Genomic DNA, 10,221 nt, shown 5'->3' on the forward strand with positions numbered 1-10,221 from the left:
CAGCGCGACCCCGCGGGGCTGCAGCCCGGCGGCGCGCCCCTCCTCACCCAGCGCCAGGAAGGAGAAGACCCACTGCAGCACGGCCGCGGTCTGCAGGCGCCGCCGCAGGGGCAGGCGCAGCGGGGCGAACTCGACGCACATGGCGGGGCGGCGGGGCAGCTGGGAGCGGGGCGGGCGCCCGAGCCGGGGCTTATCAGCCCCGCGCCGCCCCCGCGGCCCTTCCCCGCCCCGAGCGCGCACGAGCCCCGCCCGCCGCCTTCGCGGCCTTGCCCGGCAGGCCGGGACCCAACCGGTGCGCGCTCGGCCGCAGGCGCACGCGGGCCGCAGGCGTGGCCGAGCGCCCAGCGAGCGAGCGAGCGAGCGAGCGAGCGAGGGCTTCCGCGGGGCGCGGGGCGCACACGGAGCCGTGCCTTTTGCTTCCTCGTGGGGTGGCCCCTGCGCGGAGCCCTGCGCGACGAGCGCCACGCAGCCACGGCGAGGAGGAGGAAGAGCCAAGGGCGACCGGCAGGGAACTCGCGTGCCCCCGAGGGCCGGGGTCGGTGGTGGTCCGGCAGCGGGCTCGTGCCGGGCTGCGTCCCCAGTGCTCTGCGGTGAGCCGCATTGCTGAGGGCAGTGGAACCCACAGGAGGCAAGCGGGGCACAGGCCCGGGGCGCCCGAGCCCTGGCAGGGGTGGGGGCGGAGCAGCAGCAGCAGCAGCAGCTCAGCTCCTCCATTCCGCCCTCCCTCGTCTGGCCTGAGAGCTCTGAGGGGCGCCTGGGGCCTCTGACCCGCCAGCCCGGGGCCCCCAAGGCCTGTCTGAGGGCCACGCATGTGTTGGCGACGTGCTTCTCCCGCGTCCGCCAGGTGAGGGGCTCCGGTGCTGGGGCAGCCGAATCAGGTGAGGTGCTGGGGGCCCGGCGGGGTCAGCCTGGGAGGAGTTCCAGCTGGTGCAGCTCAAGGGTGAGGACAAGGCGTTGGGCAGGCGCCCACCAGGACATCTGAACCGCAGGGAAGAGCCGCTCACGGCCCCCTCCACAGGACACCCCCTCACATGCCTGGAAGTCGCAAGAAGATCTCCTCAGAGTCTCCTCTTCTCCGGGCTGAAAAGACCCCATTCCATCGGTGCGAAAACCACACAATGAGGACACCCGACAGGAAGGAAACAGACCCCTTGAAAACATGCTGCTGGAGGAAAGCTTTGTGAATACCTGGGCTGACCGAGAGAACCGGGGGCCCTGGAACAAGTAAAGCCAGAACGTTCCCCAGAAGCAAAAATGATGGAGCAGAAGCTGGCGTACCTCAGGCACATCGTGAAGGCAGGACTCCCTGGAGACGGCAGTCTTGGAGGACCAGCGAAGGGGTGGATCGGTTGCAGAAAGCTTGCAAGAGCAGAGCAGGGCTGGAAGGGCAGGGCGTTTGGGAGACACTCATTCCGAGGGTCGCTTTGAGCGGGAAAGGCCTTAATGGCACAAAGCAACAATTGCCGGTTGCATTATTGTCCCTGCTATGAATCGCAGCTTCAGTTGCTGGGCTCCATAACAATGGGAAAAATTAATCAAAAACACCGCCTGTTGAACTTGTGCCTGGGCAGCCTGTGAAACTGGCCCAACTTCCAGCTGAGACCTCTTGCACAGAGCTTCCCCTGTGAAGGTTTCGCCACATGCTGGGCCGCTCTGGGCACCCGCCAGATGGTTGCCTATGACCCACAGGGCTCGCATGGCTTGGGGCCAGGCTCGCTGGAAGACTGCCTTCTCTCCCGCGAGGAACCGAGCCGGCCAAGGCTGCCAGCCCTTGGGAGAGGCCTCCTTCTCGGCCGGGCTCTCGTGCCCTCGGGGCCCATTGCTGCTGCATGCTGTGCAAAGGGGCGGGGGCACTGCTGGGGTCCAGCCTCCTGGGCAGGGGCTGCTGCTGCTGTGCAGGCCAGTTCTGTGGCTTCCTTCCTGCCCCGGTTGGGCATCTGCATCTGCAAAGGCAGTCGGGGTGGCCACCACCAGTGGCACCAGCAGGCGGCACGCAGGGGCAGCCCTGGCCCGGGGTGGCGCGTCGCTGTGAGCGGGTGCTGGTGGGAGCGACCTCCGAGGCTCCCCCCCACCAGCCCGGGCTCCAAAGAGAGGCCTAGCAGAAGTCAGCTGGCTGGGCAAGCGTAGCCTGCAGGTCCCTGACTGGGGCGGCGATGGAGGGAGGGTGGGCTGCCCCAGAGATGCCAGGGACAGCCTGTTCTGGAGGGGGTGGACCTCTCCCCTTCCCAAGGGGGGCACAGACTGGGTCAGGGTAAAGCCAAAGACGGCGTGTGCGCCTGCCGCTCTGTATGGGACTGGTCAGGAGGCAAACTGCTCTCTGCAGGGCATCCCATGGCACTGAAGGTCGCCAAGGCAACGGGGGGGGGACAGGAGTCCGGGGTGTTGCTGTGGGCTCGCCTGGGCCCGAAATGTGTGCAGACCAGCCCTGTGGGCAGAAGTGGCTGACACTGCCTCAGAGCAGGGACTCGCCTCACCTCGCACTCCGTTCCTACAGGAGCAGACAAAAGAGAAGGGTCCGAGCACCCCCACACCCCTGCTTGTGCTCCCGGTGACTGTGGGAATGGGATGTGGGACAAGCGCGCACTGCTGGCCCCTCCAGCACAGGCTGCCGGCCTCCGAGCAACGGGGTGCCTGCGCTGGCTGTGACTCCGAGAACAAACCCCGAAATCCTGACCCTTCAGGAACACATCCGGCTCCATGCTTTGATTGGGTAACCTCCCCGAGGGATTGGGGGATGCTGTGGGCACCAGCCACCTTGACTTTGGCAAAGCGTTGGGCGAAGGGCCCGCGGTCTCCTGATTGGTGGCCCAGCTCCAGGTGGGCTCGGTGCAATGCCTGTCGGGCGGATCCACCGCTGGCCGCAGAATCGGACACCGTTCTCATCAACGCACCATCCCAAACTGAGGAGAGGAGACCAGTGAGGCACCGCAGGGTTCAGTCCGGGGCTCAAGGCTCATCAACGTATTTATTAATTATTTGGATGAGAAAGTGCAGGGAACAATGATCAGATTTTGCAGATGACACAAAAGGAGATCCAATTGCTAATCCCCAGGAAGACAGAAAGAAGATTCGAGGTGATCTTGATAATTTGGAGGGCTGGGCCAAAAACAACAGAATGACATTCAGTCGGGAAAAATGCCAAGTTCTGCACCCCGGAGAACAAAACCAAACGCGTCGTGCAAGATGGGGAGTCCTTGCTTCAACAAGACTGCAAGTGAGAAGGATCTTGGATTTGCTGCAGAACACAGGCTGAACGTCCACGCTGGGATGTGGTTGCAGAAACGGCAACGCTGCCGTAGGCCACATTGGTAGAAGCACCACTTCCAAATCCTGTGAAGCCTGACATGATCCTCTTCACGCGTTCTTGAAAGGCCGTCACAGAGAACGATCAGGACCTCTCTTCCATCATCGCAGAGGAGAAACAGAAACGAGCGAGGAGAAGGGACTCCTGGGCCATCTAGTCTGACCCCCGGCTCCAGCAAGCTCGGCTCATGACGCGCCTACCATGTACGTGTCCAGCCGTTCCTTGAACAGCCTCACCGATGGGGCCTCAACCACCTCCTGTGGAAGCCCATCCCGTAGCAGGGAGTCCTAGTCACCAGGAAGGACTCCTGGCATCCAAACTGAAACTTGGTTTCCTGAGTTTTTCTCCATTACAATGATGAGCTGTGCAGAAAAAGCTACTCCAGGAAGGCTTTTTCAAAATTGTCCTATTTTCAATGGAACTGTAGCCCTATCTTAGGGTTAGGGGTGGGCCCCAGGCTAGGGTTAGGGTTAGGAAAATGAGGCGTCTTGGCATGATTTTGATGGTTGGAATGTGTTTAGAATGTGCAGAAATGATGAGCAGTGCAGAAAAAGTTACTCAAGGAAGGCTTTTTCAAAATTGCATTATTTTGAATGGAACTTTACTCCCATGTTAGGGTTAGGGTTGGGAAAACGAGGTGTCCTGGCATGATTTTGATGGTTGGAATGGGTTTAGAAAGGGCAGAAATGATGAGCTGTGCAGAAAAAGCTACTCAAGGACAGCTTTTTCAAAATCGCCCTCTTTTCCGTGGAACTTTTGCCCTCTACAGTGGTACCCAGGTTCACAAACTTAATCCGTTCTAGGACTCTGGTTGTGACCCAAATCGGTCATGAGCCAAGTTAAATTTTCCCATAAGGTTCAATGGAAATAATGTTAAACCGTTCTGTAACGTTTTTTTTTTAATCCAAAAAATGTGAAGCAAAGTGGCAAAGAACAACAAGGATCATGGCCATCTCCCCCCCCCCCCCCAGCACGACCACGTTCGCACCCATCATCCCGGCGCACTGGGGGGAGGGAGAGATGGCGTGAACGGGGCACGCTCAGTGGCCTCGACTCGTCCGAGCTTTCGCATGGCGGGCCAGTGCGCTGTCTCGGTTACATGTATGTCCCCATGTCCCTTCTGCTACCCTGTTTGAAGAGCGGGACCTCTGACACCACCCTCCAGTCCCCCGGAGCGTCACCCGTTCTCCACGAGGCCTCAGAAATGGGGGCCAGCGGGCGCGAGAGAACCCGGCCAACGCTCCGAGTCCTCCCGGGTGGAGCCCGTCAGGGCCTGGCGCCTTTGTAATGTCCGATGCCCTGAGGAGCCCCTCGACTTCAAGGGGCTGACTCTAATCGGTGCCCCTCAGTCCCCGGCCTCATCCGGTCCCCCAGGCAGAGCTCCCCCGCCCTGCTTGAGGAGGACACGGCGGCAAAACAGCCATTTGGACGTCGCCCTGGGGCAGCGGGTGGCGGGGCGGCAGCCACGCAGCACGGCAAGGCCAGCCAGGGGGCTCCTCTCTGTGCTGGGGGCGTGGGGGGTGCTTGTCTTCCGCCACCCCTCGGCCACGGCACACAGACATTTCACATTCCAGCCTCTTCACTGTTCCTTCCGTCCGTCCGTCCGTCCATCCACGTCCTGTACCCGCCCCCCCCACAGCGGAAGCCCTCCGGGTGGTGGACGGGAGGCGTGCGATCCCTCCGTGGGCGCGATTCGGCTCCGGCGAGGTCCGGCCGCTTCTGCGGAGACCGTTGACGTCTCGGGGCCGAAGGAGGCCCGGCCAAGGGCTGCTGGCGCTGCGCTGCTGCTGGGCCTGGTTCCTCTGGAGAGGGGCAGGCTCAGAGGGCCACGAGGTCAGCGCTGGTTTGGGCCTCCACCAGGATGGAGCCGGTGGGGCCGGCCCGGAGGGACCCCTCCAGCTGCAGCACCTCGGCCCGGCTCGCTTCCGTGGGCTCGGCCGCCAACACGGTGACGTATCCCAGCCTCGTGCTGCGCAGGAGCTGCTTGGCCCAGACCTGGGAGGGCACGGAGTGGGCGACTGAGCATGCGCCTGCCCCACACCCCCCCGGGCTGCAGCCCAGCGCGGATGCTCCGCTGCTGGGGGGGAAGGGCACCTTGTCTGCCCCCCCCCCCCCGCAGCCAACGCTTTCAGCGTCCAAGGCTGGGCACTGAATTCAGACAAGGCCGGGCAAGAACGGCTCCGGGCAATCGGGCAGGTGCCTCGTTGGCCGCCCTGCCTCGCCCTTCCCGCGGCTCCCCCGGCAAGTGGCTCCCCACCAGCTCATCCCCGGGGTGGCCCATCTGCAGGATTTGGAAGGGGGCCCAAGTGCAGAAGGGTGGAGGAGGGACCCCGGCCCGGCTTCTACAGAGGCCAGGTGGCCCTCGCTGCTCTGGTGGGCCGTCTGCTGGGCAACCTGCCGGGAATGCCAGAGCCGCTATTCCTGGCACACTGGCCAGGGCCAGGGTGCCAGCGCCTCTTCGGGTGAGGATGGGAAAGGAGGCCTGTGGACAGGGATGGCGGGGGAGGGAGAGCGCATCCCGAGGTGTTCAGGCAGGCTGGGGGGGCTCCAGGAAGGCCAGCAGGACGCCCACTTCCTGCCCGGTGCCCTTCCTCGTTCGTACCCCCATTCCACGCAAGTCGGCCCCCAGTGCTGCCAGGGGCTCCAGTCCCAGTTAACGGACCAGGGCAGGGAGGTGCCGCGGAACGGCCCCCATCCCCATCATGCTGCGGGCTGCGGGGGCCCCGGAGCGTCACCTGCTCTCACCTCGATGCGGATGGGCTTGTGCGGCTGCCAGCGGCAGAAGATGGCACCGAAGTTGAAGTCTGGGTCGGAGGAGGCCTTGTGGACGCCGGACGTCACCTCTTGTCCCTCGCAGCAGGCCTTCACGTAGACGTCCGGGGCTGGGGGACAGGGCACCCCGAGGCCTTCAGTCCCAGCAGAGTTATGGGCCCCCCAAGAGCGTCAACAGGGGGCAGATCCAGCAGGCAGGGAAGGCCTGGCCCGGGAGTGCCATCTGGAAGGCCCATAGGGCCTCCCTCCCGAAATGCACCAGAAGCCGGCCCGGCGAGCTCAGCAGCCTCCCGGCCGGCAGCTGCAGCCAGCCTCATGGCTCGGGAGATGCCTGGGGCCGGGTGGCGTGGGGGTGGGGGCGGCTTGGTTCCCAGGGGCCCCGCATGCACAGGTCGGGGGGGGGCGCAGCCCTGCCTGGGCCGCTCCAGCTCCACGGAGGTCCCAGTGCGGACTCACCCTTGCTTGCGTTGGGGAGCACCAGCCCGGCCGCCCGCGGGACCCAGACCGAGGTGACGAGCCGTGGGGGGGCCGCACAGCAGCAGCTGCACCGGCGGCCTGGGGGCTCATGGCAGTCGACAGCCCTGGGCAGCAGGGAGAGAGGCGCTCAGGGAAGGCCTGTGGCCCTGGGCTCCGTCGGGGCGGCTGGGGCTACTGCGCGTGCCCCAGAGGAGGGCCCCTGCCAGGAGCCCACTGCCCGTGCCCCACCCCAGGGAGCGAGGGGAGCGTCTGCCCGCAGCTCAATGGGGCTGCCGGGAATTCGCGTCGGAACCGGCGGGCGAGGAGGAAGCGGCACCGCACTGGGCTCCCCGCGCCCTTCGGCCTTGCCTGGGGCCAGAGGAGCCAGGCCGGCCGGCCGGGGGGGGGGGGGCTCAGCGGTCGGGGAGGGGCGGGCTCACCGCAGCCGGGCCGGCCGTGTGCTGTAGACCCGCAGGAGGAAGGCGCCGCTCTGGCCTGGGTCGAAGGTGGTGGGCAGCAGGGCGTAGCGCCCGGCGGGCACCTCTGCGCGGAGCAGGACGCTGCGAGAGTTGCTGTAAGTGGCGCCGGCCACGCGGGCCGGGATGCAGTGCAGGCGCCAGCGGCGGTTCTGCTCCACCTGCAGAGGGAACGGGGCCCCCAAGTGAGCTCTGACACCCCAACTTCTCTGGAGGGGAGAAGCCCGGTGTCGCTGCGTCCTGCACGCGAGCGTGCGCTGTGACGCCGAGCCGGGCCACGGGCCCCCCGTTCCTCCTCCCACAAGCGCTGCCTGGCCTTTTGCCCACTCGGAAGAGCCCTGCCTCCCAAAAGGCCTCTGGGTACCCCCCCCCCGGGTGGAATATCGGGGCTGGGGCCATCTAGGTTGCCCCATCAGCTCTCCCGCCACTACAAGCAGTTTGGGGGTGCCCCCTTGCCAAAAGCTGGAGGAGCCTCTCCGGAGACTCAGTTCCTGGCCGGAAGAGCGCCTGCTCCGAGGAGGCACCACTCCTTCCATGCCCCCTCCCCACATGCAGCCTGAGAGCTGCTTTGAAACACATTTGCCCCAGGGCTGATGGAGGGCAGTGCCCCCCCACCCGCTGGGCTCGGGCAGTTCTCTCTGGCACAGCAAGGCAGCCTCCCCCAAGGGCCACAGTCGCTCTCGCATCGCTCAGGAATGCCCCCGGGCCCTGATGGCCCCCTCAGGGAAGGGGCTCGGGGTCCCCCATCCCTCTGAGCTTTGGGTCACGCGCAGATCCAGGGGCGCCATGGCAGTGACTGATCGACAGAGCAACTGACTGACTGGTGGGTTTGTGTGCCGCCCAAGAGCCAGCAGCAAGAAACCAAACCAAAGCATTAATCTAAAAGCAAAATCCAAATAAAAAGGCATTCACTCGGCGGCATGTGGGTGCCAGTGGCACCTTTTCCGGAAGGGGATTCCAAAGGCGAGTTGCAATAGCAGAGGAGGCCCCTTTCCTAGCTAATTCCCCCTCAGCTCCTTTGGGATCCGGTACATGAGGGAGGGCCTTCTTGATTACCCGAGGGCTCCGTTAGGGATGCAAGGGGACTGGTGTTCCTTTGGATATCCTGGTCCCAAGCCGTTTGAGGCTTTGTGTGTGAGCAGAAGCACTTTGAATTGGGGCTGGGAGTAACAGGCAGCCAGTGCAGCTGGTGGAGGACCGGAGTGACCTGTTCTCTGGGAGCGGTCCTTGTTAAGGACCATGCTGCTCTGTTTGGCATTGGCTGAAGTGCCCGGACTGCCTTCCAAGGAAGCCCCACGGAGAGCTCGCTGCAGGTTTTAATCCAGGAGAGGTCCCTGGCATGTGGACAACTCCGGCGAGCCACGTCCAGCCTGGGGCTGCCCAAGTCGGCAGAAAGCAGTAAGGAAAAGGGGCCAGTTGCAGGAGTCTGGACCCAGCACGGGCCGGCCTCAGTCGGAGGGCACAGGGCGGCATCAGGCCGAAGCCTTTCTGGGCACGGGCGGCTTCTGCCAAGCAGCCCCGGGCAGAGCAGGTGCCAGCCTTCCCCGACCGCATCGCCAGACCCAGGTGCGTCCGCTGCCGCCACGTTTCCAGGTTGGTCCCTCCGTCCTGTGGGAGCCCTCAGCACACCCAGGCCACCGGCTGGCCAGCAGTGCTGGCCCCTCCCCAGAGGGAGGTCCAGCAGCAGGCCAGCCCCTCCCTCAGCCCCAACCCAGGAGCGTGGGGGGGGGCCTCCTTCCCGCCCCTTAACCCTCTGGCTCGCCCTTGTCCGAGGTAGCGATCGGCGGACCCTCCTGGGGGCGGGCCAGACCTCCGCGCAAGCACAAGAACTGACCCACCCCGCCAGAACCGGGTCCCAACTCACCCTGAAGAGCTCGAAGCCCATGAAGAGGTTGCGCCCCCCCGTGCTGGACCCCCGCAGCTGCCGCGTGTCCTTCTGTTGCAGCGAGATCAGAATGGAGTCGGGAGCCTTCGGCACCTCAAAGAAAAACTGGGGTGCGGGAGGGGGGCAGGGCGTCAGCTCTGGGGAGCACTCGCCACAGGGAAAGCGGGGAGCGTCGGCCTTGGGGGCTTCCCAAAGGTGCCCGCGAGAGACCGGGAGGGAGAGGCCGCCTGCAAGCCGCAGCCAGGACCCCGTGAGGCCAGGCAGGCCTGCGACTGGGCCGTGCCCAGGGAGGAGGGGCGGGCGCAAGCCTGCTGAGGGGATCCACTGGCCCACGGGGATGGTCCGGCGTTCGAAGCAAGCGCTGCAGCCGCGAGCGGGGGCCACCTCGGCCCGTCGGCGCATGGCTGAGCGCAGCCCTGCAGGCCAGCCGGCCCCTCACTGCCGCTCAGACGGCTGCCACCCTCCCACCTGGGGGTTGCTGAGGAAGGTGTCCCGGTGGTTCAGGCAGCCGCCCGCGTGGCCCTTTTGGGGACTCCACTCCCCGAACTGCAGACTTTCCACCCAGCTCCGTCGGCAGCTCAGGCGTGCCGTGTTCATGCGCCAGCAGATGACAATGTCTGTGAAATGGGTGCAGAAGTCCTCCAGGCACATCCTGACGGGCAGACAGAACAGCAGTGGAGTTGAGGGCCGGCCTCTTCGGCCAGGATCCCGCTGCCTGCCGTCCAGTCCCTGGGAGCTCTTCGCTCTGCGGGCGCCCACAGCTCCGCTCTGGGCACGGTGGCCTCTGTGGGGCGCAGACCTCTGAGGCGGCAGCCGCCGTCCTCCAGTTCACAGGACCCGCGGCCCCGAGATGGGGCCTGACAGGCTGCAGCCCTTGAGGCTCCAGGACTTCTGGGGGATGCCCCCCCACTGGACCTACCAGAATTCCCCGTCATCCTGCACTGTGACCCCCATCCGCCGTCGCTGCCGCTGGCTCACCCGCTGCCATTCTGGGGACCTGCAGGGAATTCAGGTGGGTGGCAGAATCAGGCCGCAACCCCCAATCCAAACGCTCCCAGCCCTCCAAACTGCCCCCCAAGGGAACGCTGTCCAAGCAGGGAGCGATGGCTGCCCATCGAGGCGGCTGCACGGGGACATCCTGGGGGCAACTCCGCAGGCGCGCATCCAGGCGCAGGGAAGGTGTGTGGGAAGGCCGTGTGCTCCTGCCTGGCTCACCGGCCTCCCTCTTCTGCGCCCGCTGGCCTGGGCGGCTCTGTCCCGTCCCCACGCAGCCCCACGTGGCCGGCCGGGGATCATTCATGCGGCACAAGCGGCTGCTCCCCCCCCCC

The 10,221-nt window shown here is 65.4% G+C and overlaps 2 protein-coding genes and 1 long non-coding RNA gene across 3 annotated transcripts in view; all 3 read right to left on the reverse strand.

Annotated features, from left to right (window-relative positions):
• The window catches only part of LOC123021742 (2-acylglycerol O-acyltransferase 2-like), a 4,707-nt gene extending 4,554 nt beyond the window's left edge, over positions 1–153 (reverse strand). Inside the window, exon 1 of the mRNA XM_044426783.1 lies at positions 48–153. Within this exon, the coding sequence (XP_044282718.1) occupies positions 48–141 (94 nt within the window). The 5' untranslated portion in view covers positions 142–153. The remainder of the gene's footprint in view (positions 1–47) is intronic.
• Positions 154–5,158: 5,005 nt separating this feature from the next.
• On the reverse strand, positions 5,159–6,615 carry LOC123021745. Its single transcript, XR_006414402.1, has 3 exons — positions 6,533–6,615; positions 6,050–6,186; positions 5,159–5,299 (listed from the first exon to the last, which is right to left on the reverse strand). It is a non-coding gene; the product is annotated as an uncharacterized LOC123021745 (long non-coding RNA).
• A 353-nt stretch (positions 6,616–6,968) lies between these two features.
• LOC123021752 (calpain-5-like) overlaps positions 6,969–10,221 on the reverse strand; it is a 9,146-nt gene continuing 5,893 nt past the window's right edge. Inside the window, exons 7-10 of the mRNA XM_044426795.1 lie at positions 9,813–9,890; positions 9,362–9,545; positions 8,873–8,998; positions 6,969–7,169 (exon numbers count right to left, since the gene is read on the reverse strand). Coding sequence (XP_044282730.1) covers positions 6,969–7,169; positions 8,873–8,998; positions 9,362–9,545; positions 9,813–9,890 — 589 coding nt within the window. The remainder of the gene's footprint in view (positions 7,170–8,872; positions 8,999–9,361; positions 9,546–9,812; positions 9,891–10,221) is intronic.

This window comes from Varanus komodoensis, unplaced genomic scaffold (assembly GCF_004798865.1).
Source record: "Varanus komodoensis strain SLA01 unplaced genomic scaffold, ASM479886v1 scaffold182, whole genome shotgun sequence".
Taxonomy (NCBI): Eukaryota; Metazoa; Chordata; class Lepidosauria; order Squamata; family Varanidae; genus Varanus; species Varanus komodoensis.